Here is a 27432-nt window from a genome sequence, read left to right as displayed (position 1 = left end):
TCAACCAGGTAGTGTTGTTTTCCTCCTCTCAGAGGAGGCACCTATTGCCTCAGATGTACATCAGCCTGCAGGCTGGTATGATCTATCTACTCTAAATAATATCCTATTAGGCACCCATTATTCCACCAGTTACATTTTATTTAGGTTTACTTGTCTGATTACTTTCAGAGAGCTAAGCTCTGGATCTTTGGCTCTGTGCATACATGTTTTAGAATGATACTTGAGTTGAAAAGCCAGGTGGGCTATGGCACACATGATAAATAAGTGGCTTGATATTATCAAGGACAATTCTCAAGCTGACTTGACTGTATTGAAATAATTTTCTGGTTTTGGGTTAACAGAGGAAAAATGTTACGGGAATGCTAATTATTTACATTATTTATATTCTACTTTTGAGGCTGACTTTTAAAAGAAATTATAGCTATGGAGTCTCACTCTCTTATTTAGTTTCTCCCCAATACCTCTCAAATGCACTGATCAATGTAAACCAAATCTGACAAATTGAGGTCTCAGAGATATGAAATTTCTACATGGGACATGTCTGCTGGAAACGATTTTATTCTTCACGAAACAGCTTGATTACATTTAGGTTAAATAATTTTTTTCCTTCTCAAATTAAAACCTGAAATGCAAAAAAAAAATTCATTATGCTCTTTGATCAAATGTAGAGTTTTCCTCTTTCTAAATTAATTTGTTTTGAAAATGTAAACGTATGGCACTACTTCACTTTGGAGCACAGGCCTTTTTCTGATGCAGAAATGTTTCTGGGGACAATTTTTGACCAAGCCTTGGAATAATTCAGAGCAGAGTTGAGGACCTGAAGTAGTTGTATCCTTTGGAATAGCCTTGAGCTGTTTTGCTTTCACATTAATTAGCAAAATTTAGTGTGGAGATGTAAAGTCACTTTGCATAGTGCAAAGGGCTTTTCCTTTTCTCTCCTTGGCATGTGGCTGGCTTGGGGGAGGTAGGAGGGAGAGGATGTGACCCTCCCCTCAGTATTCCTTGTGATCTGTGGCACACAAAGTTGGCTTCTGCATATTTAGAGGCACCACTTGGGGATGTGACATTATGCACCAGGACTTGTTTGGTAGAATGTGTGTAGATTTCTGGGGGAGGGATTTGGAAAGACGCTGTGTTTTGTCCTTGCCCAGCCTAAGGAGGTGGATGTGGGGGGCAGGCAAGAAGTGGGGGGAGGGAGGAGGGATTGTGTGATGGCTGTAGAAGAGATGAGAAAATTCATTTCCATACAAATGGTGAGCATCACTTTCAGATCCCACTTTCTCTTTGAAGCTCAAGTAGCAACTCCTGTTTAGACATTTCTTAGGTTGGGGGATCAAATTGTAATCACAGAACCATAGGAAACAGGGCGGGCAGGAGCTTTGGTCACCTGATTTATTCTCTTTTCCTAATGAGGGCTTAACTATGCCAAAACCAATTTCCACTGATGTTTGTCCAATCTTCCCTTAAAAACTACAGCAAATACCTTTTTGGGCCTTAGAAGCCCAGTCCTTATCAGTCTTTTCCCTGTGTTCAGCCTAGTACCCAGCTTTTTTTGCAGCAGTTGCACTCTATTGTCTTTTACCTATTTTTCCTTTGTGTAGAGAACAGATTATTTCCTTCTTGCAGCTACTTCCAGTTATTTGGATTGCCATGACCTGGAATTCTTTGCCTCCAACTTTAATAACTCAATTCTTTGTTTTTTGCCATAAGTCATGTTTTTCCAGACCTCTGATTTTTTTTGTGTGTTCCTCTCTTCAGTTGACTGTCTTCCTCAAAGTAGACCCAGGAATGCAGCTGAAGCCTTTCCAGTAATAAGTAGAAAACAACCCGTTTTACAGACCAGTACTTTTCACATCCCCAGGGAATATCTGTTTCTTTCAAAACATGACACTGTCAATTCTTTTGCAAGCACAAGCTAGTATGAATGTCAGTGTTTTCTGAAGAACCTATTCACTTGTGTCTCCTCTGTGTAGTTTGGCTATGAAATCTCATCTCCAAATTTCCTGAAGTGAGTTCTTTTTTAGACTGTTTCTCCAATTTGTCAAATTTACTTTGAATTTTTATCCTGTCCTCCAGCAGCCTTGCAGCAACTCATCTGAAAATATACTTTGCAGTCTTATTCTATTAAATTGGTAATTGAAAGAAATGTTATCTAATACGTAGTTCAGGAATGCCCATCAATACATTTACCATTTTGACAATGAATAGCTTAACGAATATAGCTTTCCAATATATAATAGTATCTTCTGAATGTCTGCTTCCCTGTTTTCCTTAAGAAATAGCTCATGTGGAACAGTGCTGGAGTTCTTACTAAAGTAAAAATATGTGATGTCTCCCTGAACATGTCCTGTTACTTTGCTATTGCAAGAAAAAAATAGCTTTGACATGATTTGTTCAGAACAAATCCAAATCAGCTGTTACTCATCTCCTTGTTTTCTTGTAGGAAATTGTGTGTGTGTATATATAAAAATGTAAGTGTTCTGCCAGTATTTTTTTTGTTTGTTGGGATTAAGCAGACTATTCTCTAATTTTTCTTTTTTTCTGCTTCTTAAACAACACAAAATTTTTTTAGTCTTGCAGAACCCCACCCAATATCCATGAAACAATTATTATAACTCTGGGATTATGTAGCTTCATTGTCACAGTATCCTCAGCTCACTATTATCAGCCAATTGAGTACCAAACATTTACCTAATTCAGGCATTCTCTAGTTCAGACAGAAGTTTTCAGTGCTGATTTTACTTGGGTTTGCTGTCTGACTGCAACTGACCTTTTCTTGAAGTAATTTGTGCGGTATTGCTTGCTCTTAATAATAAACCAACTTCTTGAGAAAACTTGGCATGTTTTCATGGTTTTAGAATGTTATTTCTGATGTCCTTGTTAGTTACATCTTATCTATGCGTGGCTCTTGGAGATTCGTCTCTTCGTTCATACCTTGTTGCTTACACTGTTTCAGAAATATCTCATTAATTTTGATCTTTCTGCCTGACTTTCCTGTGTCAAAGTCACAGAACTCTCAGTTGTGCCAGCTGGGATCTTGTCTGTCTTATCCCTGTAGAGCATTCACTAGTGTCCTTATTACCTTTTTCTTTGTATCCTTTGTACAGAAGGATCTGTATCTATTGAAACCTGTTTCCACAAAATACTTCAGGAATTATCTTGTCATTGACCTCTCCCTTATAAAGTGTATTTAACATTCTCATATCTTTGCCACTTCCATGTAAATTCCTTTCAGCAAAGTGGTTTTTTATTTGTTTTGTGGTATTGGTTATATTACATCCAAAAAGTCATCTCTAGCGCCTATATATTAAAAATTAGCAGGCACCAAATCTCTTTCTACACACATACTTGTAGTATTCCTTTACCAACACATGATTTTGTAGTTGGAATGTCCTATTTTCTCCACTTTTCTTTAATAATCCCTCACCTACCTGGACTAGGTAGAAGACAATCATGAATGTTAGTGGATGTAAATCTGCGTCTTAAAGGTTTTGGAATTTTCACTGTAGCTATTTTGTTTGGGTGTACTTTCTTGAAGGGGAGGTTTATGGTGGTGAATTTGTCTTAGTATTGTTAATGCTTCTAAAATGGTTTGTGGTTAAAAAATGGTAGGCATTTCTATAGTCCAGTTAAAGTGTTTTTCTGCTATTCTTGACTTTATTAATGGAATATGAAAAAATGGTTTTGTTGGTTTCAAATATCTACAATTAGATTTTAGTTTTCATATTTTGAAAAAACCAAAATACTTTTCATTAGAAATTTTATTTGCTAAGGAAATTAAGGCTTGTCTGATAAAAATCTTCAGTGCTATGAAATGTAGTCCATGTGTAACTGTATCACTACTGCTAATACTAATGGGCTCTCTTCTGAGTTATTGCACTGATCTTCCACACATATGTGAATAAAACAAATTATATTACCTCTTTTATGTTAGCCCATAAAACTAGAAAATGTTACTCTCTGTATGTATCACATTTGCATCACGAGGACTATGGGGGTGCTTTCATTACATAGCTTTATATTTTTTAGAGGGTACTATATTCTGGTATTCTGAAGTGTGGGAAATAAAAGGGTTTAATGGTGTAGCTGTGTAGTAGGACTCACACGAATGTGTCTGATTTCATATTTAAAAATACAATTACTGTATTTAACTAAGATTGAATTTGGAAGATTCACTGAACAGTTTTGCTATTGAAAATGTGTAGAATATCTCCCTCAGATGCAAATTTTTAAAATGCATAATCTTTTCAATTTATAGAATACAACATCTCCCAAAGGATTCAAAATTAATCACATTTATTGTCTTGCTGAAAAAGTCTTGCTCCTATCCAAGCTACTTTTAAAAGAAACTGCATTTTTCTTTGGTTTTTATTTAGCTATAATTCCTAAATAAATATTTGAAGACTTTTATCACTTTACATTATTATTATTAAATATATATATATTATATGTATAGTACATAATATATATACTATACATATATACATATACATTATATGTATAGTGTAGGTATTATAAAATAATTATAAATAATTATTAACATTAAAGTTATGATCTTGAGACTAGAGAAATAATTATTTTTAATTGTATTGGTAATTATGGTAAAAGATAAAACATCTGTATTTCATCAACTGCTGCAGACATTTTTCAGTTGGAAAATTAAAACTTCTTGTGAGTGCTTCATAATTAAAGTGGATAATGCAAGCAATTTAAATTTTGAAATTATACCTGAGGAGCATCTTTGTGTTGGTTAAGAATAATGTTGTTATCATTTCTTTGTACTAAGACACACTAATCCTGTAAAGTTGAATTCTGTGAGGATTTGTGTAGATGCTTCTCTCTGCACACATTGAACAGTCGCACTGATTGCAAGCAGGTAATTTGTCTACTGTTAACTCAGTAGCCAAAAAACCCATCTTTGCCTTCTTCCCTCATCCTCGTCTTGAATTAACCTATGTCTTGGTTGCCAGATCTGCATGATCTGGGCTTCTATTTTCAAAATTTGTTTGAAAACCAATGGTACTAGAGAAGATGATGGTCCACATTTCTAAATGTTCATAGTATAAATATTTATTTAGAATTCTAGTCATTATTTTAAAAAGTAATTTCCTTACCAGCAGCTTCTCTTAAAATAATGAATTGGGAAGTATCTGCAAAAAGCTTACCTGTTAGTGTTCCCTTTTTCATTTATCATTCTAGGTAGCAGGAGTATCAAAATGTCCATAAATCACTAATCAGGATAGTTAGTAATGGAAATTCTCCTATTACTGTTACTTTCTGTCTACCAGAATAGCTAAAAATTTTCAGAGCCTCAAAATAATAAAATATGTTTGAAATTCCTGCTATAAATGAGATAGTCCACTGAATTGAGCCTGGTAGGCAAAAAGTGTTGCCCCAGCACTGAATTTTAGGACAGTCTGCACATGCTCCTTTAGGTGCTCAAGAGCACTTTTATTTTTTTACTCCTGCACACACATTTTATACATTATTGTGTGAACGCTTCTTAAAAAAAATCCAGTAAATAATTCAGTATTAGTGTAACATTGTTTTACTACAGATGGAACAAATATTCTTTGTTTCTCAAAAATGGCAGGACAGGACAATGTTGCATGTAAAGCTAGAGTCCTTCAGCACCATCTGCTGGCATCCAGTTGAAGCTGATCTCCAGAATGGATCCTAAGCACTATACAGTAAAAAATTAAAAATACCTATTCACATTTTGGAGGAAAAAAAAAAAAAAAAAAAAAAAAAAAAAAAAAGAGTAGTAGTACAATTTGTATATTTTTGTTGAAATTATAATGATAAAATACAATGTGAATTTAAGTTCAACATATAAACTTAAACAGAAATAGTTCCAGGAGTGTTTTGTTAAGTGGGACTATAAAAAGAAATTGAGTATTTTTCTCTTTTTATCTTAAAGGGCTTTAACAAGCACAGGGTTACATTTTTCTATGTGTGTTGGAAGTCCAATTCAATACAAAGTGTATCATAGAGAGGATACACAAAGCTTGGAAAAAGTATCTGTAACATGTTTTTGAAAGTCACAGCAACCACTAAATATTCTTTTACCTAACATTTATCCCATTAGTCAGTGTTAGCCTTGAAAGCCCCATGAAAGCCCCTGATGCTGTGAATGGTCCCACAGTTCCCTGTAGCTTCACAGGTAAAAACGACTGGGGCAATCTGCATGAATCTGAGCAGCGTCTTAAATTCTGCAGCCACAAAAGGTCTCTGTCCTTTCTTCTTTCAGCTGTAACACATTGATACCTCAAAGAGTTTGAGGCCTCATTGAACCTCATTGTATGGAGGCCTCCAAGTACTCTGTAAATCACATAGAAATGATGGTTCTACCTTCCACATATTTAAACTGGAAAAAAGATGAGGAATAGCAGGTGGATGAATTCTGGTATATCTGGAAATCTGCAGTGATATCTCCATACAAGCCAGATAATTTTTGTATTTATATAATACCAAAAGTTGTGCTATAGATACCTATGGGTACAAGGTCTTCATTGAAAAGAGCTTGCAGTAGCATTCACAGATTGAAAAGCAGCTAAATAGCCACAGTGTCTTGGCAGTGATAAGCATGTAAGTTTGTGTGCCATAAATATTTGTTTTAGCTAAAAGTATGTCCTACAGTATTAAATGTACTATTTCTATCATACTTGTTTTCAGCTAGCTAAGAGATTGTGCTTCAGGACTTGTCATCAGTAATTCAAATAATCATTGTAGAGCAAGTTTTGAGGCAACCAAGGATGTATGTATTTTGAGATTGGAAACACAGAAGGAGTTTGGATGCTGCTCTTTTGGCAGTATCCAGCCTCAGGTGTTACTAAAGTGGGATGCATGGAATTTCCAACAGGATAAAGATATTTAGTACTGCTTGTTGCAACACAGACCAACATAGTTGATGTGGTAAAAAGAATTACATTCGGATGGTAAATGAATGCAACCTTAATGTGCATCGTATACAGAGTTGTGGGATGATGGACTAATGCATCACATTTATTTACCTTGGTTGGTTGCTGAGAAAAATCACCATTCAGTTTAAAGTCTATACCATGTAAGACAGAACAGAGTAGTGCAGAAGATATCACAGCATAAATGTTATAAAAATTATTTGATCAATACAAGAATCCTGACTTGGGTGAGAAATTATTTTTTAAGTGTTTCTGGATTGAAAGTCTAGTAGTAGTGCTAGCACCATGGAGATAATGGAGTTATGGCCTGCCTCATTGAAAAAGTATCTGGTTTAAAGAGTTACCTGTAAAAAGACAGCTAACCTGTGTATTCTCTGAACTTGGTGTATGCCACCAGCACTCCCACTTACATTGGTAAGTAAAAGTGTAAGCATCTCTGTAGTACAATATACTACTGGCAGTAGTATTGGTTTGAAATTACCTTTATAAAAGTAATCAAATAGCTCAAGCAAAGACTTTAGAATATTACTTTGATGTATTTTAATAGGGGGGAATAAAACAATCATTAAAATATGCCAAACTAAGTGGAATTCTCATAGGAAACCTCTCATCCCAGATTATATTTTGCCCAAGTTATGAAATACCATATAGGTTTTAACTAGATGTAGTTATCTTAATTTATCTTACAACAATTTCTCAATAGCTGCTATTTCTGATGGAAATAATTGCTTGATTGTTGTGGGGTTTTTTTTTCTCTTTTTCTGTTTTTTCTGTTCAGGTTTTTTGTCTGTATTTCTTGAACTCACTAGTAATGGTATTATAAACCAAAAGAGAGAAATAGGAAGAAAATAAATTTTTTTTTTAGTATTAAAAAAACAACAAAAAAAAGCCCCTTTGTAAACCTGTTTTAGAACATTATCAGACAAAACGACGGTGTTCTAAAACTTCAAAGCTGCCATTTAAGTAACAGTTTATGAAGTCAGGATGGTGCAAATATTAAAATATCAGTGTACTCTGACCCTGAATATTCACCTGCAGATACTTTCCAGGGGCTTCAAAAAGGCCTGGGTTCAGTGGGAGGAGTCCTGCTGAATGACTTCCAGGACTTGCAGCAAATGAATCCCCACTTAGGGAGAACCTGTTCCAGAAAGTTTTGTGTTGCACATGGTGTAGGAATTAAGAGAGTGGGAATTATTGACCTTTGAATTCTGAATTGTAATATCCAGTTTATGAAGGCCTGGTAGATCTTCGTCCTTATTCTGTGACACAACATTTATGAAAAATCTCTCATTAATACTGATTAAATGTTGGTCATTTGTTGCACTGAGTGACACTGAGCTAAGTATAATAAGCCCTCCTGGCTTATATTTACTGAAATTAATACTACAAGATAAATCTAATGTATTGTTTCCATACTGAACTATAGGATCTCCTGTGCTTTGCACATTTAGACCTTGCTTCAGGATAGAATGATACATTGTTCAAAGATGGTGTTCCTTTTTCAGAAAATACAGGGTTGAAGTTTTTTTTTTACAAAACCAAAACTTACATCTTGGCATAAGGTTGTATTTTTTGTGGTAAAATAAGTCTGACCAGATGGGAAGTAGTTTGAAGGAATTAAGAGGAAATGCTGATGGAGTGTCACATGAAGAGCCAGACAACAATGGAGTTGCTATACAACATAAAAATATTATATTTTTATATAAGAATTCTTATTTACAAAGAAAAGATTATTCAAATGGAAGCTTTAGGAATACTTCAAGGATTTTATGTGGTATCACTTGAGTAAGATCTCTCATCCATCAGGTAATTTTCTGTGCCAGTGAAATGGGGTTCTAATCATTTGGCCAATTATGTGATCTATAAATTATGTTAATGCACAGACTTTATATAATATTTGACAGTTATAATTTTGATGCAATTAAAGTCTAAAACCTCTTATATAGTCAACATAGGACCTTAGCAGCAAGTTAGTTTTCTTGATTTACCTACATTTTGCTGAGAGCATTTTTTTCCAGATGTCTTATATTCTGTACATACATTTGTACTTCCCATGTTTATTTCAAACCTTTTATTGTTTTCCTTATTTTTTAATCATAAAAAGCAACTTCCATATTGGGAAAATTTAAAAATTAATTTTAGAAGGCCTTTCTTACATATATAGTTTGGTTTTGTTGCTGTATCATTCTAAGAAGGCACTCAATCACTTTTGCAAGAAATAGGTAAAAAGTCAGATTAACTGATGCTTCATTTGATTAGGATTTTGTATTGACATAAAATTGCATAATTAATTTGCCCTTTAAAAGTGCCCCACAGCCTCTGCAATCAGAGAATAATTTAGAAATGGCGGTTTAGGTCTCTGTGACATAATAATTAACTCTCTTCTCAGTATAAAACATAAAAAGGAGCACAGTCAAATATTTTATATTTTAATGTGTTGCCTAATATTATCTTACCCATAAATAGTAGAAAGAGTATCTCATATTTAATTGTGAAGTAAGATTTTTAGCTAATCTCTTGTTTAGTTTATTTTTAGGAAGATATTTTTCTTCAAATGACTTCTTGTGTTTCGCTCATCTTCTACAGTTTAGTGCTGAAAATAAAGAAAGAGGCCATTTCAGGAATTTGCTGATAGATTTAGAATGTCATGATCCTGCTTTTTATTGTAACATCACCAAAGCTGAAAAAAATAGCAAAGAGAGACCCAGTAATATAAACCAATTTCTTGTTCTCTACAGTAAGGCTTTTCTTCTGGATGTCATTAAACTGGAAGAAAGTTTTGACTTTGCTGTAATCCCACTGTTCCTTTTTAAAAGCCTAACATTTTTTCACTGATATATCACCACAGGCTGACATGATATCACATGCTCTTCTTTTATCTTCTGAAGCTTGAATTTTATGATTTAAAATGTACTTTAGTCACTTAAGTAAGAGTGATATTGTATGTTATTTTCTATGGGAAATTTTTTTGAATGTAGGTGGGTTCTTTTGAAATAATTTGAATAGTTGCTGCAAAGGTAAAGTATTCTGTCCATTACTGGAAAGTAACTTTATTGTGGCATTAAGAATGTTACAGAATTCAGCTCCGAGGAGCGATCCTGTGATGGGATAGTCTGAGGATATCACTATATTTTACACTGAGAAAAGCACATCTGTAAAACTATTGTGGCCTGGTTATTAGTGCTAGGATTTGAACTATCTTTAATTTCATTTGACTTGTTCATCTTCCTTAAGAATCTCCATAAAGATTCTCTGAGTGTTCTTTTCAGCCCTTACTTAGGGTTTGCATCAGTGGTCATAAACCTGCTTAGCGGACAAAGACTCTCTTCCCTTTGAAGTCACTTCCCCAGCTTTTCAAAAGGGTCTGGGAGTCTGTTCTCCTAAAACAATTTAGAAAAGTTTGAAGTGGTGCCCCTTAAACCAGCAACAAAATAAAATTTTCTCTTTGCATTATTGAAAACCATGACAATCTTTTGAACCAATAACAGTTTAAAAGCTTTTAAAGAAATCTGTTCTGCTCTATGACCAGCTTTTAAGTTGACCCCATTATTTGGGAAATCAGGCTTGGAAACCCCTAAATACTTGACATTCTTATCAAAGGAGTCAGCCTGATGTTTCACAGGACTCTTCTTTTACAGTATCTATTCAAATCCTAAGTTAATTAAAGATACTACTTAGTCTGGGTTTTTTTTCTTTTTTTTTCATTTGGGTTGGGTCATTTTGTTATTTTGTTTTTTTTTTTTTTTTAATGGATGTAGTTGCTGACAGTCTTATGCAGATAAAGCCCATAATAATGTAGTTGCTGTAAGCAATAAGTTTACTCTCATGATTTTGTGTATGTGCAAGTCCTAATAATTCATTCAACCCCAAATGTAACTTGATTGATGCTAATTTAGTAACTAATGGAGTCAATTGGTACTGCTATTACTCTGTGTCTTTGTAAAACCATCTCCTCTTTTTCAAGTAAAAAAAGAGGTTGATTTTACCACTACTTTACTACTTTGTTGGTGTCTCACATATCATCATTCATTGTGAAGTGAAATTACTCCCTGCTGCTTAAAAACTCATCTAAACCTTTTGAAAACTGCATGCTAGCATTGCCCAAGAAACATCCTTTGGAGTTTAAATGCTTTGGAGAATGCTATGAACGAGCTAATTATATGGTAATACAAAATAACAATACAAAAATAACTTTGTGATTTTTTTGAAATGCCAGCACTCTTGAAGAGGGCAATTAATAACCTATGAGCAAAGATATAAAACTATTTAAAGAGCTTTATAGCATTTGCTTACCCTTTCTCTGCCTTGACCTGGAGAATAATGTTTTTTTCCTTAAAATGTGCCAGTTGTACAATTCTTCTTTTCTTTATTGTATTCATATATGTTTGATTGTAAAGAGAAGTACCAAAAAATACAGTTCCTGTAGCAGGGAAATGTCTAATAGGAGCATTAATGTTGGGTTTGAGTGGGACTTCTTTACAAATTCATCAGAAATTCATACTGACTGTGGACCAACTCCAGATCTTGCAAAGAACTAGACTTCAAGTTGAGGTTTCAGCATTGTTATTAGTTTAAAATAAGATCATTCACTGAAAGTTTTCTTTCATCTTTGGGCACTTTAGGTGTCTCCTCTTGATAGCTACTCTAGTGATGCTTGCATTTACTAATGCCTGTTGTAGGATAGTAATTTACTTAAATCTCTCCTTCCAGAAAATATAAATTAGAGAGGGAGAAAGAGAGATGGGAAACCAACTTTCGTTGGTTTTACTGCATACCTGACTTCCATATTACTGCGTGTTAGTAAATATGCAGGCAGAGTGCTGCTGCTGCACTACACAGGTAGGAGTGCAACACTCCTGTATGCAAACAGGAGCATTGAAGTGATTTGTAAGCAACATCAACTTAAAGAGCAAGGAAACAGAAGGTGCTTCAGTGATGGAAAGCAGTGATTTTGGGAATAAATTGTAACCAAAATTACTTCTATTGTTTTTTCACTGAAGGTGATTTTGCAACTCCTCGAGCTGTTCTGACAGGACATGACTATGAGATCACCTGTGCTGCCATTTGTGCTGAGCTTGGCCTGGTAATAAGTGGTTCAAAAGGTAAGGTAGCTCTTGTCATATCTTTCTGTTTGTGCAGCTATCATCCTAATGCCAAGAGGAATATAGTCTCAGGTGGTTGAATTTATAAACTTTATGGTGGTTTTATTTCTAACCTTTTTTTTTTAGTTGCTGTGGAATCTGAAACCTCTTTTTAAACACATTGAAACTGAGGATTGTTCAGATGTTTATAAAAAAAGGCAACCACATCAGTTTCCCTCCTGATTGTTACTTCTGTTTGTTTATCCAGTGTGTAATTGCATATAGAATAGTTGGTTACAGCCTTTGAGGGCCAGGATGTTGAAGAGTGGCTGTTATGGATAACTTCTCAAAAAGGGGAAGCAAAAATTAGTATTGAGAGAAAGAGAATGTGCTGGACTGTTTGTTTGATGGAGGGTGTGTATAAACTACTGGTAATTCCATTCAGGCTCTTTCAGCTTGGCTGCAGAGCCTCTAATATGCTCCACTTGTATTCTCAAAGACCTGCTTTTAGCAGGCAAATTATAAAGAGGGATGTTGTTTCTGGGGATATTCTATATAATTTTCTTATTTGCTTAATTGTCCACCATTATTTTTAAACTGTAAATTTATTGAAATTAGTATCTTTCTATTTTAGTGTTTCTAAAATAGCTACTCAGAGACACTTCAGAGTTGGGTGTACTCGTGGTCTGTACCTGTGTACATTTCTCTGTTACGCATGTGTGGCTTATGTGCAAAGCAGATATTTGTCAGAATATGTTAAAAAAGCAAATATTTAGTGGGTTGTGTATGGCTTACAATCTTAATATGAGAACATACATTTGTAGAATACCTACATATGCAAATTCATTACTCTTACTCTGTGTCTGTGTTTTGATAATCTCCTTTCAAGGTTCAGTATGTTTAATTATTCAAAATTAAATAATCTCAAAATTAACTCTTGAATTTAACTACTACCTGCTTTAAAAGAAAATCCACAGAAGGCAATCTAGGTGCTTATACCTTAATGCAAAGCTTTCAAGGGATAAGCTGTTTATCTTAGTGTCTGGCACCCTTGAAGTCATAGGCAATTCACCTAAACATGGTAACAACCATTATAAAGTAGTATAATAGTGATTATTTACATAGAAGTCATGACTTACTATTTGAAAAATGATGTCTTTAATTAAGCATATAAATCAATAACCTGAGATCCTATTCTGTCTCACTAGAAGGACCATGTCTCATACATTCTATGAATGGAGATCTACTGAGGACGTTAGAAGGTCCTGAAAGACTACAAGGTCCGGAAAGCTGCCTGAGACCAAAACTTATTCAAGCTTCCAGAGAAGGCCACTGTGTCATATATTATGAAAATGGCCTCTTCTGTGTGTTCAGTGTGAATGGGAGACTGCAGGCCACCATGGAAACAGATGACAAGATAAGGGTGAGTGTCCTCAAGTGTTTGCTGTCAGCTGCATGGGGAAAAGCTGTCAATGCTGGAGTTGTGTGGAGACTCTTTCTATAGCCAGACCATGAATATGTGGTACCAAACCATAGCATAGTTTCACATTCTGAAAAAAATTAAGGGGACCATGTACTCTTAATAACACCAGGAAGTGTTTTTTACAGTTTTAACTGTAATATAACTCTGTTCATAAAGTAAGGAATACTGTGTAGGCATTTCCTTGAGCTGAAGAATACAAATATTACTAAGTGCTGACCAGGAGAGGCTGTGCTGCATCTTTGCTTTTGAGTCTGAAGGCAGGAGGTCAGTGGACATGTTATTTTGGATGTTAGTTTTCCCTTTCTTTTGGCATCTCTGATTGCACTCCTGCATCCTGATTTAGATAGCATGTGTTGCACTGAGCTCCAGGAAGTTTATAGGGATATGTCTGTACTTCAGCTCTTTTAGCTCTTTGGCGTTTGTGCAGCAGGCAGCAGAGTTCCACGTCTTTAGCTGCAAGAGACCCTGGAGCAAGTCTAAAACTATGCAGGAGGCATTTTAAGCCTATGGCTTTATAAAAATTATTTTATAATACAAAATGAAGGTCTCCTGACAGTTTCTGGGTAATAGTACCTATGAAACAGAACAGAAGCTGCCAGCTGTACTGCAGTACCACACCTCCAAGCTGATTTTCATAATCTGATGGAAGATACCAGGAACTCAGCTGCTGGGATTTCCAATGTTCCCTTGAGGTGAAAGTTCTCAAAAGTTTTTCCTTTGTTTGGATTACACATGTCAGGAAGAAAATCCCTCTCTGCCATCATGTTTGTTTTACAGAATTATTACCGTTCTTTCAACTGTTGTGCTATTTGGAGCACTTCTTTCCATGCTAAAGATGGAAGAATGTGTCTATATATTTTAAAGAATTTTGATCTTCATTATTTGCACTTTACGATTTGTATGGAATTGCTTCATTAGCTCTGAAGTATCTGGTACAGTTCACTTCATTCCACTTAAAACCTTCTAAAAGTCCCATCATCTACTATGCTCTCCTAATCCATTATCCCTATGTCATCCATGGTGAATGTCAGCTGTGCTGGTGGTGGAATATGAAGAAATAACTCTCTGTGTAGGTCCCTTTTCCATAGTGAGACTGCAGTCTAGTGGGATTAGGGGGCATTTGACTTCTGTGTTTTGTGGCAGACACAGGTGCTGGTTTGAGGCTGGGGATATGAAGTAAGAATGTATATATTTCTGTCCCCAGACATTTTTTCCAAATTAATGTTGATTTTTGCATCAATTCCCTGAAATTTTACCTTTGGCTGTCCTTGTACAAATACTTCTGAGATTTTCAGCCTACCCTTCATCCCAGAGTTCTTTCCATAAATCAAGGCTATATCAGAGTGTTTTCTCTTTTTACATTAATAATGTTGATAATCTGTCACTTTCAGTTGTGATTATGTTGTCAGCTAGGCCAGCAAATCTGTAAAATATCTAGAAATCCCTTGCCGGCTAAAACAATTTCTGTAGTGTTTCAGTCAGTACCCACAACTTTAGGAATGTTGCTGGAGGCAATTGAAGTTCTGCTCTCTGTGGGCCAGAATTATGTTTGTAGAGGGGTTTGGGGTTTATTTTGTTTTGTTTTGTTTTCTTTCTGTCCCAGTGGTCAGAGCTGAGCTTTATGCTTAAACAACCTACAGCGTCTCTGCCAGTGCTTCTGCACTACATCATCGCTGAAGGAGAGTGGCAAGTGCATGATTAAAGTGGGGCATTTAAAATGAATAGTACCTACCCATGGGCTGTGCTGACAAACTCTCCTCATTGGATTTTGCTTGGGGAGCATAGAAAGGGAAGGAAAAAGGTCATAAGTGTGGAATTTGTAATATAACAGCTTTGGTTTTCCTGTGTCATTATGGGCCGGTATTTCAGGATGTTATTGGTAAAACTAGCAGTTTTCAATAGTGACGTTGGAATCAACATTCTCATTTTCTTTCTTGTATTCTTGTGCTAGAAAACTGCCAGAAAAAATTCAGAACCTCTGGGGAAATTCAGGGTCTAATCAATGCCTTCCACCTGTTTTTGTTTTAAATACTGTATTGCTCAGTGAAGCTTAGCAATACAGTATCACAGTACATCTACCATGTAGTGTTTAGATATCTTAATGAATACCTTTAACTCTAAATAGTCTGCTTGTTCTGAGAGGTAAAGTTATTTTATCCTAAACAAAGACTGTAAGCTGTTTCACCCAGAGGAACCAATTTATTTTCCTTTCCTGAATCTGTTTTGAAATGTGTAAGTACCCACAAGACTCCTGCTGCTGTAAGCCAGGGCTGTCACAGTGTCAGCTCTGCCTTTTTACAAAGCACTGCCTTTCAAAAACCTGAAATGTTAAAAGGGATTTGCGCAAAGTTTTGAGACTTTCCAGGGAAATACAAGTCAGAAATGCAGCTTTTAGAACATTGCTGAAATTCTGTGCTTTGGGGATTATTTGAGAGTCTGAAGCTCATGTTGTGAGAAAGATTAGTTGCAGGGTTGTTTCAGTTTCATACCTAGCAGAATTGCAGATAAACTACGCTGGGGAAAAGCAGAACAGTAAAATTGATTCATGTCACCCTCTACACCAGCTGGAGTACTTGGGAGTAAAAGCATTCTTTCGTTTGTTAAATCTTGAAGGGCATATGACGAAACTGAAATGTTGACAGGTTATCTTTTTCTTCCATTCATTCCTTCATCCCTTCATATATACATATATATATATACATATATATATATGTATACATATATATATACATACATATATATATATATACATATATATATACATAGGCAAGTGACTGAGAAATTTATTTATAAACAATAAAAATTAAATAAATCAACATCTTTTTCTTCAGGACAAGTCAATGACTTAGTAAAATTGCATCAGTATTAGTAAGGGTTCAAAGCCTGTACTTTATTTAATCAAAAGATCACAAAACCTACTGCATATTGCAGGTAGTGGAAGAGTTAAAGATTAATGGCTTTAATTTGCCTTTTAATATAGCATTTCTTCAGTAAAAGCCTCAAGTATAAAATTCAAGTGAACCATAACCATAAGGTTAATGGATTTTCATCAGCTGAATTTTATATGTGTAGCAAATAATTATTTGTCACGGTCTTCACTGCAATTTGGAAATACCCTTAGGAGGCTGCTATTGTTATAGAGAAGAAAACTACCCCATATTGAGTTTTGTTTTTAATGAATAATCTCTTTAATACTTTTGTGGTTAGTTAGATCTTGTGATAATCCACTCAGTGCATGCTAGTTCTAGATAATTTTCAGTCTTACCAGTTTGTTTTCTGCCCCTTTCTTACTCTACTCTTCTAAGACAGTCTTTAAATTAAAGTTTTCAAGCTCCTTAGGCCTGTGCTTTCGAGGTGCTTAGCACGTTTCTGATAGCAACAATCATAGAAGCAACATTTATTTTTTGTGGGGAGAGGAAGAAGCTTCAACTCAGAATACACAATTCTAATCTTTGTTAGTATTCTGTTTTCCATACTTAGCTGTGGTCGGAAAAACTCTACAAGTTCTGCTTTATTGTGTGTAAATTTGCATATATGTTTCGTCATCTTAGTTCAAAACACAGCTGAAATAGGTTTATCATCTTTTCTTTTTTGCTCAGTGTTACATTTTGTTTAGACCATATGTTTATGTTTCAATTACACTCCTTTTAAAGTTATTGTATGAAATAAAAGTCCAGAAATGTGATCCATTCTGACTCCTTGGGAATTGTTGCAGTAAACACTTAAAATTTATAACATAATATAGAAGCTCTAGCTTAATCTAAGTGTCGCACATCGTATAATTCTTACAGGATGTATTTGGCATCACAGTAATAGAGTGCAGCAATAGAAAAATACAGATGTGCAATATGTCTGACTTCAGTTACTGCTGCTCACAAAGCAGTATCTTACACACACTGTATATTTTGGTTTCTAGGCTTGTCAGCAGTCTGTATAAACACTTCAGTGTTGCATGAACTTAGCATCTTTGTGTTTCAGTTTCTCTGATTTTTTGTGTTGTGTGTGCTGCAAATTCTCTATGTTAAAAAAAGCCCCAAACTTCCTTTCCCTGAAGTATGTAAAAAGTTTTGCATATTTGCAAACCTGTATAAGCAGAGACTGCAAGTGCCAAAATAATTACAGATTCCATAGAGAGATGTTTGCAAAATCCTGTCTTTGGTTCTTTCTACTGTTTCCTAAATTTAAATCTCTGAGCTGGAATTTTACTTGCAGACTATCATCTCATCCTTGCCTTGACAATGTTGTAGTCAAAAATAATCAGTTTGTTTGTTTGTAGAGAGTGTGTTTATGGAATTTAAAAGCCATTGCTCTGAACATCCTCCACTCTTACATCATTCTATTGATAAATTGGGCCAGATGAAATTTATCACAAATTAATCCTGATGTGAAGGGTGTGTCTTTCATTGAAAACCTGCCCAAATTTAGCTAATTCACAAACCTTAAATTAAATACATTTGTAGATAATGCTTAGTATCCTCATTCTGTACTGAACATCTGCAATCATCCCTCACAAAGAGGTGCACAAAAGATACACGGCAAGCAATGTGATGGTTGTGACCCTGGACAAGGAAAGGGAAGAACTAATAAGGAAGCAAAAGAGAAAGAAGAGCAGAACCAAGGACAGGCTGTTCCTGTGCTGAGTATTGTGGACAAATCTAAAAGCAGAGAGCAGAGAAGGAAAAACAGAAGTCAAGCTGGGGAGCAAAAGTCAGAAAGAGAGTGAAGAAGAGGCCCCTGAAAACAGGACGAGAGCATAGGAAAAGGTTTGGGCTTACTGGAATTATTAATGATGGTCTGAAATGTAGTTTCAGGGTCTTGATCTTGCTGTTGGCTCATGCTGATGTCATTCCAGAAGGACATGAGAGAATCCACTCAACTTTTTGGTTTTGTTTCTTTGGAAAATGCTGCAGACATTTTATTTTTCCTGGACAGTTAGAGGGTGAGGCTATAAAATCAGGGCCTGGCATCCTTTACTGCTTATATTTCTTTTCTGCACAGCAGCAGGGCAGAGCCTCCTTTCAGATGAAGTTTTTATCCTCCTCAGGGTTTCTGTAGTAATAATTACTGAGATGCACATGCTAAAAATGCTCACATGCTGTGAGAAAAGTCAGTCATAGAGTCATCCAAGGGTTAGTGTTGGGAACCAGCTTCATTCCATGCTTTTTGAGGTGGGGGATGCTAAAAGTTTACCGAGTGATGAAGGCAATGCCTGAGATGAATAGAGAATTCTTATTCAGGAAACTCCACAATATGAGACCTGTGGTGTACTTGCTGAAATTGATAGGATACCTCAAAACAGGGAAAAAGTCTGTGGTAAACTGCCAATTTCTTTCCCCCCTCAGAAGGCATCAGCAGGCTCAAAAAAAGATTAAGAAAATTCATGGGCAGCATTTCCATAAATAGATACTAAAGGGAACAGGAACTTTCTGATCTTCCTAGTTCAGTGATTTTGGGTGCTGTGGTGCACAGGGGGGGAGGGCTGTATGCTGACCAGGCTGGCAGCATCTCTTGCTGCCTTTGTTGGAGATAGACCTCTGGGCTAGATGGGTCATGGTCTTTCTCACCCATAAATTAGCACTTGCTCTAATAAAGTTTCAAGTTCTGTTCTCTTAAGACCCATTTTCTCTTATTTACATTGGGAAAATCTTTCCTTTAAGAAAGATTTCTCCTGAATCCTGTCCATTTAATATCTGATAGTATCATCTGGTATAGTCTTCAGGCAAAGAAGGAAAATCATTCTTCTGGGTATTCAGTGTGTATCTTGATTTTTTCCCAATAGCACAGAAGAAGTACTGAAATAGATTAAAGATTCCTGTTTGAAGAAATCTTGACTCTGAAAATCAATGATATCCCATCTTTCTTATGATCTGGTTCCCAAATACAGATTTCAAATACAGATTTGCTATCAGTCCCCATGATGCATACAAAAGAGGGTATATTCCATTGAATTTTTCACAGGCAGTTTCAGGATGGATGATAAAAGGAAACACAGTCTCTGTTAAGACAGGTGGATCATTCTTTTATTAACCCAGTGCAGGAATCTAAAAGTGCTGGTCTAAATTAATTTTAGTGATTGATATAAGAGTTCCGTTCCTGTCAACATTCAGCTTCTGTTAGGCTGGTATTAAAGACCCTTGGGGGAATGTCAGGTGCTATATATTTTAATGCCAATGCTGCTGCATCTTGTAAATCTAGCTAATTAGAAGAGTAAATTTCTTTGGCTGACCTCATATTGCATCTTTGGAACATGGAATAAATCATAGGTAAGGTGAGACTTAACTAGTAACATCTAATGTATTGGAGATTTGTGCATAGTAGCATTAATTCTCTTGCTGGGTAAAATAACATAACAATAATGTTGCTTCCCAAAAGTTTTTGTTGATATCAAAGTCTCCCTGGACATTCAGCTATCATTATGAAACCCTTTATTGAAAGGAAAATTGAGGAAATGAGAGCAGCACACACATTTATCTGACAATCTCCCTGTGTTTTGCCCCCAGGCCATTCAGCTGAGTCGGGATGGACAGTATCTGCTCACAGGTGGAGACAATGGGGTTGTCATGGTCTGGCAGGTGTGGGACCTCAAACGGCTCTTTGCTTACCCAGGGTGTGATGCTGGAATCCGATCCATGGCCCTGTCCTATGACCAAAGGTGAGACCAAGTCTGGTCTGGAAAGAGTATTGGAGAATACATATTTAAAATTAAATTGAACTTTTGTTTTTGTTCTGATTGTGATTTTCTGTGGGTCACAGATCCTGGGGATTATCTTGAGAATTCTGTGCTGGCAAAAGTGGTTTTCTTAACATGTTATATTTAGGACAGATAATCTTTTTCAGAATTTCAGCTCTTTGGGGAATGAAGAGAGATCCAAGAAATCTTACTTTGGCAGACTTTCAAGATAGGCTGAGTTATTGGTCTGCATCAATGTACAGTGTGGGTCACATGGAGGTGGAAGATTATGTGTGTGCTTTCATCTTTTTCACTTACAAGACGAATCACCTTCCTAATTCCAGACTTTGGTGTTAAAAATAGAACAGTTGGAATAGTTGCACAAGAAGATTCTCTCCACACATCCATATATTTGCTAAAGCATCAGTCATTCTCAGTTCTAGAAAAAGCATTTTATCCACATACATGACCCTTTTTGAACAATCCTCCTGCTGAAGATGACCATTTAAAATTTTTACTGCCGTTTCACATTGCTCTTTCCAATGCAGCTGTACTTGACAATACTTCAGTGCTTTTATCACAGAAATACTGTTTGTTTATAAGATGGATGTTTCCCATTTCATCTGTACACCTTTAGCTTTCAGGCTAGGATTTTATTTGCTGTGGTGTATTTACTAAATGGTGTTTCTGTGTACTTTTCAAGCAGATTTGTCTCCTAAATCCCTTATGGATGTCTACAGTATACAGTAAAGCATGTTGCTGAGACTCTTAGCCTTCCACTTAATTAAAATCCATACTGGATATTTTTAAAAATTTTATCTGTGTTTCTAAAACTTACACAAAATTAACTTTAAAAAAATCTAAACCAGTAAAACCTGTGAACCTCAATGAAACACTGACCAGCTTCTTGATAAGCATAATTAGAGAATATTGGCATTTTGGATGAGGTGGTTTCCCATTTAAAAAAAAAAAAGCCCTTACTGTTAAATGTATTTCAAAAACTGTTGAGTTTTAGTCCTTGGAAATTTTGCATTTAGAGAATCTTTAAACTGTAATTAATGACATGTTAACAAATTGAAATTTAATATGGACATAGAGAAATTTATCCATGGCCTCAAGTTAAGAACCTATGCACTGTGGGTTGGAAGACAAGGAAGAGATTTCCTCAGAGTATTTTACTGAGTAATAACTGATTAATTGCAGGTAATCACTCAGAGATATTTAAAAGGCGTTTTAACGCCTAGAAAAACAATGAAAATTTTACTGTTGACAAGAAATAGGTGATCCTATCAAAATGCAATGTTTTGATGATCTCATACTTAGTCTTTGTTTTGAAGGAAAGATTTGCAGCCTTTTACTCTGAATTTTTTAATTCTAAGGCTTTATTCCCCCCAGATACCAGGATTTTATACATCCTTATAGTTCTGACTTTTCTAATACTTTAATGAGACGGTAGAGAAAATGATCCAGAGGCTGACTGTGTATTGTGCTAGGGTCATGGCTTTTCAAACACATCTAAATTATTTCCAGTAGCAGGCCAAAGGTAAGGAATTCAGAAATAAAGAGTGTTTCTGTGGGAAATCCCAGGGATTGCTTTCAGAGTTTCCAAAACAAAGCCTTCAGTTTTAGTATTTCCAACTTAAAGCTTGTGCCCATGACCAATTCCTGCATGTAGATGTGCTTAATTGGGGAAGTTGAAACAAATGAATGCTTCTCCTGGCCTTCCTTCCCTTTGCTGCTACATCAGGGCTTCATGCCCTCTCCAATACCCCCCACAAAAACTAGCCAAGAAATAATCCTGGGGAATCCCAAGTGGCCTTGCAGGACAGCAATGCTGGTGAGCAGTTCTGTTGTCCAGCTCTCAGGTGTAGCTTTAGGCTGACCACACAAACTGTTCAGGGTGCTTTGTGTGCTTTTCTTGACTGGTAAATCTACTTCCCTCAGGTGTATCATGACTGGAATGGCATCTGGGAGCATCGTGGTTTTTTACAATGATTTCAATCGCTGGCACCATGAGTACCAAACCAGGTACTGACCTTCCCAGAGGCCGGGACGAGCACTGACAGGAGCTGCTGTGGCCAGGAGGGAGCTGCACACAGCACTGCCTGCCTCAGGGTCGAGCCGCCGCACAGCTCCTTATACATACTTCTATTACATCTGAATGTAACTTAAATTTGCTGGAAGAAGCAACCTATTTTTTAAAGTTAATTGCTATTTTTGTAGACCTTGCTTGACTTTTTTGGGGGAAGGGCAAAGAAGCAGAAAACCAGCTGCTGGGTTCTGTAGTTAAAAAAAAAAAATCTCTATTTTTAGTCACAATGAGAAGTCTATTTTGATCCCTGTATGTAAACAAAACCTAAAGTAAACATGGATAAAACTCACATTCTAGCTATATTATAAAGAAACAGATGTCCCATCTGAAGCTTTATCTATAATCTTGAGGAAAATATGATTTTAACATAATGAAAATAATTATGGTATTGGGGGAATTTTAATCTGTGCTATCCGTATCACACTTTGTCTCGTACTTTTCCAAATGATTGTACTACATCAGCACTGAAGTTTCTGGGAATCAAGGGGTAATATTTAAATTATGGTTAATGTAATTTTAAACTTTGCAAATCATTTCCATCAATGTTACTCTTCAAGCATGTTTCTAGACAATTAGTTCTTTTTTAGTTGTATCTTTAGTGCAGTTACAAGAGAAATCGGGAACGGAGTTTGTGTTGCATCAAGTGTGAATCCTTTTTAGTTTCTACCTGGCATCTCCTTCAAAGCACACCAAAATGTGGATTGTTCCTCTGAATCAGAAAGGCTCATTTTGAAGGCTTCAAGCCAGAAGCCCACAGAGGCAGGTGTTCTTTAGCAGGGTTAAGTTCCAAAGTACATTTCTGCTGGTTGACTCTGAAAGCAGGAAGGCAGCAGTGATTGCTGGTGCCCAGCCCCTGTACAGCAGCAGAAGCACAAGATTTGCTGGCCACTTTTCTTTTTTATCAGAATGTGCCCCTGCAATACTGTAGCACATGTCATATTCCTTTCCTGCCTATAGCAACAATGTCTTTTGTATTTTGCTACCACCAAATCCAGTCAGATCCTGCCTAGTCATATTAAATTACCTCCTTCTTTTAGGAAATGAAAAATAATTTATACTAAGGAACAATAAGTTATTTTGGTGTTGCACAAATCTATTTTCTACAAGATTGCTGTGCAGAACTCTGTGAAAATATTTGTGAAAAGAACCGTTATTGTTTTGTAAGTCTGTATTGCATAAAAATCTCCATTGTATGTTGTGATCTCTGAGTTGAAATTTACATTCCATATTTGTATTTATACATACATTTCTCTAGCTGTCTACTAGAGCAGTTCCTGGTTTTTCTAAGCATTTAACTACTCTTTCTTTCAGTAAAGATTTGGAATGAGAAAATTCAGTTTGAGTGAATAAATTAAATAAAATTACATTTGTAATTGAGACCTTTCGTGGAGTATTGGGTTCTTGTAATTCAGGATATGTTCCTAACAGAGGAAAGGAGTGCTGTGGCTGATGTATTTAATGTACTTTTGGTGTGTATGAAATGGTATTTTCTGTGCTTTATGCATTTTCATACCAAGGTGGTTGTGGTGTATCAGTACTTACATTTTCATGTTTTGTGTAGTACAAGGATGATGGAATTAAGCAAAGGCTGTAGTGGGTCATGTCTGTGGGAAGTGCCTGGTGTACTGACCTCTGTGTACTGAACATTTGTTATGCAAAACTTGTCTCTCCTATTTCCTGAAGTTCAACAACATTCACAGCCTTGTATCAGCAGAGTTTGAGGGGAAATTGGAATGGTCTTGAAGAATTTAAATCTGAGTTTGTCTCAAGCCAGGGGTGATTTTTCCTAGACTGGATGGAGGGAAAACAAATAAGAAAGAGGTATGTTTTGCCAAATGGAAATCCTAAAAATCTTCTCTTTATGAAGAAACACTTAATTTTTGATAGAAATAATATTCCTGATCTTGGAGCCAAAATATTTCACAGGGAGTTGATTTGGTAGGTTGTTTGTTTTAGAAAGAGCTCTATTGGATCAGAAAATTATTTTCCAAACTGGAAGCACAGCTGTACCCTATGTGTGTTGTCCTGAGTTGCACCTAACCCTCCTTGGGAAGCAGCAGCTGCTGCAATGTGGTGTTTTGCTTTTGGAGGGCTGCAGCCCTTCTGTGGGAAAGGACATCTTCACCTTCTCCGTGAGCAGACCTGTGAAGACGACACTGCTCTGGTGAGTAGGACATCCCCTCCTTCCACAGGTGAACCCAAATGCCTTGGACACCACTCCGGGGCCCAGGCGTGCACTTGGGATCTCAGCTTTGGCTGAAGTAGCCCACCTCATGCTGTTTGTGATGAGATGGAAAACAGGGTTAAATTGCCAGAGCCTCAGTTACTTGTTACTCTCTTCAGGGTCGCATGGATCACCTGAAAGCTCTCAGCAGGTGCCAGGCATTAACCTGCAGCTGGGCCTCATTTGGCTGGTATTGACAGAATATTCCGCAAGAGAGGGACAGACCTCTCTCCTCCAATGTGTTTATGCACAGGGAGCATTTATGAAGAACACTTTTTATGTGCTAGGCTGGCCTTTATTCTGCCCTGGTGAGTTCAAATAGAGCTGCTGCCAGCTGTGGTTATGGGAAGTGCTGTGCAGCAGTATTGCTTGGTTGGGTTGTGCAGTACTTGGCAAATGTAACTTGAAATTCCTTGTATTTTCTATCAGCAAATTGCTGATAGACATGCTGTAGGATCTGGCAAAAGAAGATGGAGTAGTCAGAATGGAGGTTTCTCTGAAGGAAGTTTGTGTTTTGGTGCTACTGCAGGCACAGGTAAATGAATACTCAGACTTGAGAATATTTCTGCAGTTCTTGGCTGTGTTGTGCTGTCTGTCCCTACACCTGAAGGCAAGCTGTGCATGTATCTATTATTGTTTCTTGCTCTGACATCCTCTTGGCAGTCCTTCACCTCTCTGCAGCACTTTGTTCCTGGTAAACATCCCAGAGCTGATCTGATCCCAAGGTAATGGGAAGTGAATTTTATTGTAGCTTTACTCAGGACGCGATTGTTGTTAGTTGTATTGAATAAGAATGGGCTTGTTAAGGTGACTATCTAGATTGTTGTTTTTCCACTTTATGTCCTAAATTTCATATTCACAGAAATTTCAGTGTGCTTACGGTATGACATATTTTTTCTTTTTCCTAGAAATAATTCAAGGGGGGTAACAGATCACTATATTGTTCTTGAGAAACTGGATTTATCCTCATTAAATAGAACCAGAGATGAGCCATTCTGAGAATGCTGCTCTAAATCAGTGAGACCTCTCCCACAGGATGTTTGTGTAACACTTGGAACAAGTCAGTTGCATGGATTTCCCATCTGATATATCATTACATGAAATCCAAAATAGTTTACTTTTGTGCAGAACCAACCTGAGATCTTCAGTAAATTAATGCAGTTAATGATGCATCACAATTTAAAGCTGATCTTTAAAAGCTCTGTACAAAAATAAAAAGTAAGAAATGGTTTTAGATTTTGCTTATATGTACGGAAATTCAACTGTTTAACCTAAAGCTCCTCAATTCAAAAACAACCATTGTCATGAGGTAAAAAAAGATTAAAACATACAAGTGTGAAAGAATATATCCTAACTTGTACATGTAAATAGTGTACTTTCAGTTGAGACATTATTGAGAAGCATATTGTTAGAAAAGGAATGTAAAAAATTTCACAACTATTTATATATTGTAGGAAATACAACTACTTTTTTTTTTTTTTTGTAAATTAATTGAGATAATAGTGGAAAGTGTATTCTTTAAACCAAAGAGATGTGTGTATTTAGTAAAATCTGAAATTGCACAAAACTTTGCCCCTAGATCAGACATTGTGGTGTGTGCTTAGGAAATGATGCTGCATTGTGTGGGAATAGACAAAAAGGGGTTCCCAAAATGTGGTACTTGCTGTTTGCTAAATAGACAACATTTAAGAAATTATAATTTATTCTTTTTTTTCTTCAAGTCATTCTAATATTTTTCTTGCTGCTGTGTGAGCTCTGAGATGCAAAATGTTGTAGGCACAGCTCAGGCTGGTTGTGTGGTGAGACTTTGGTGCTATCAGCAATAGGAATGTCCAGTAACAGAAATTACTTTGTACCTTGCTCTCCCTTTTGCTTTTTGCCTTGCTTATCCTGTGTGGATGGGATGCTTTTTTCAAGCCTCTGTAGCTGCAAAAAACAAACTCTTACCATTTAAAACAGAACAAAAAGTGTAATTCAAGCAGTGTTTAATCATTCAGCACCTCACCTGTTATTTTGGGGAGGAGGGAACAGTTTTTGGTACTTCTTTGAAACCTGCACTTTGCACAATTCACACTCTTGGCTTCCTGTTTCCAAAGGAAACAAAGGCACTTAAAATTCAAATTCTCTTTGGGAAAAAAAAAATAGAAACCAGAAGCAATTGCTTCCTAGTTGATGGTTGCATGGCTGCTTGCAGGTACCACTCCCTGCCTGGTACTTTTTTTCATAATGCTAATTTAGTTTAAAAAGTAAACAAAAATCCTGCTGGAGTGAATTCCCCTGACAGAAAAGCTCAAGTAAATACCTACTTCTGTGCTTTAGACATTGAAATTGACTTCCAAGTAGGAGTTGACATTGAAGTAGCTTTAGACATTGAAGTTGACTTGCTTGTCTTTTTTTGTCATCTTAAAACCATCAGTTTTACTTAATGAGCATTTTGGGTTGGTTGCTAGTTTTGTGCATTTCTGCTGCTTTCCAGTTACTGTTTGGATATAGCTTGAAACAAAGAATGAGTAAATGCAAAATATATTTTCCCATTTAGAAACTGATAAAACCAAAGATTATTGATAAATACATGTATTTATGTAAAAGTGAAGGAATCAGGATAGCTATCAAGCTATAATAATTAGACCAGTGACTACAGGGAGGAAGAAAGATATGAAAACCAGGATTAAATGGGATTTACTGACCTGTGTAAATATTCTTGACAATTAGCTACTAAGAATGAGTCAATACTTCATGAAACCAATGCCATAAAACAGCATATTCATTAATGTATTTTGAGAATTATTTTAAATAATTTTTTTTTGTTCCAGAATGGGGGTATTTGTCTGTAAGGGAATCAATCAGTGGATGTAGTGTCATGCTGATTTATGGCAGGAGGAGAGGATTCAGTCCTGGGACTTTAAATCTAGAACTGCAGGAATGGCTCATTGGACTTTTGTGAACACCTACTCACTTTCAA

The 27432-nt window shown here is 36.2% G+C and overlaps 1 protein-coding gene across 2 annotated transcripts in view; it reads left to right on the top strand.

Moving 5' to 3' along the window:
* LRBA (LPS responsive beige-like anchor protein) overlaps positions 1-23625 on the top strand; it is a 363130-nt gene extending 339505 nt beyond the window's left edge. For both annotated transcript variants that reach the window (XM_021541470.3, XM_077783018.1), the window contains 4 exons: positions 11921-12022; positions 13210-13424; positions 19985-20136; positions 22099-23625. In XM_021541470.3, the coding sequence (XP_021397145.2) occupies positions 11921-12022; positions 13210-13424; positions 19985-20136; positions 22099-22189 (560 nt within the window). In that variant the 3' untranslated portion in view covers positions 22190-23625. The remainder of the gene's footprint in view (positions 1-11920; positions 12023-13209; positions 13425-19984; positions 20137-22098) is intronic.
* The last annotated feature ends 3807 nt before the right edge of the window (positions 23626-27432 follow it).

The sequence above is a fragment of the Lonchura striata genome, chromosome 4, assembly GCF_046129695.1.
Source record: "Lonchura striata isolate bLonStr1 chromosome 4, bLonStr1.mat, whole genome shotgun sequence".
Lineage (NCBI taxonomy): Eukaryota > Metazoa > Chordata > Aves > Passeriformes > Estrildidae > Lonchura > Lonchura striata.
The sequence above is the reverse complement of the archived record's forward strand: the minus strand, read 5'-3'. Positions and strand labels throughout refer to the sequence as shown.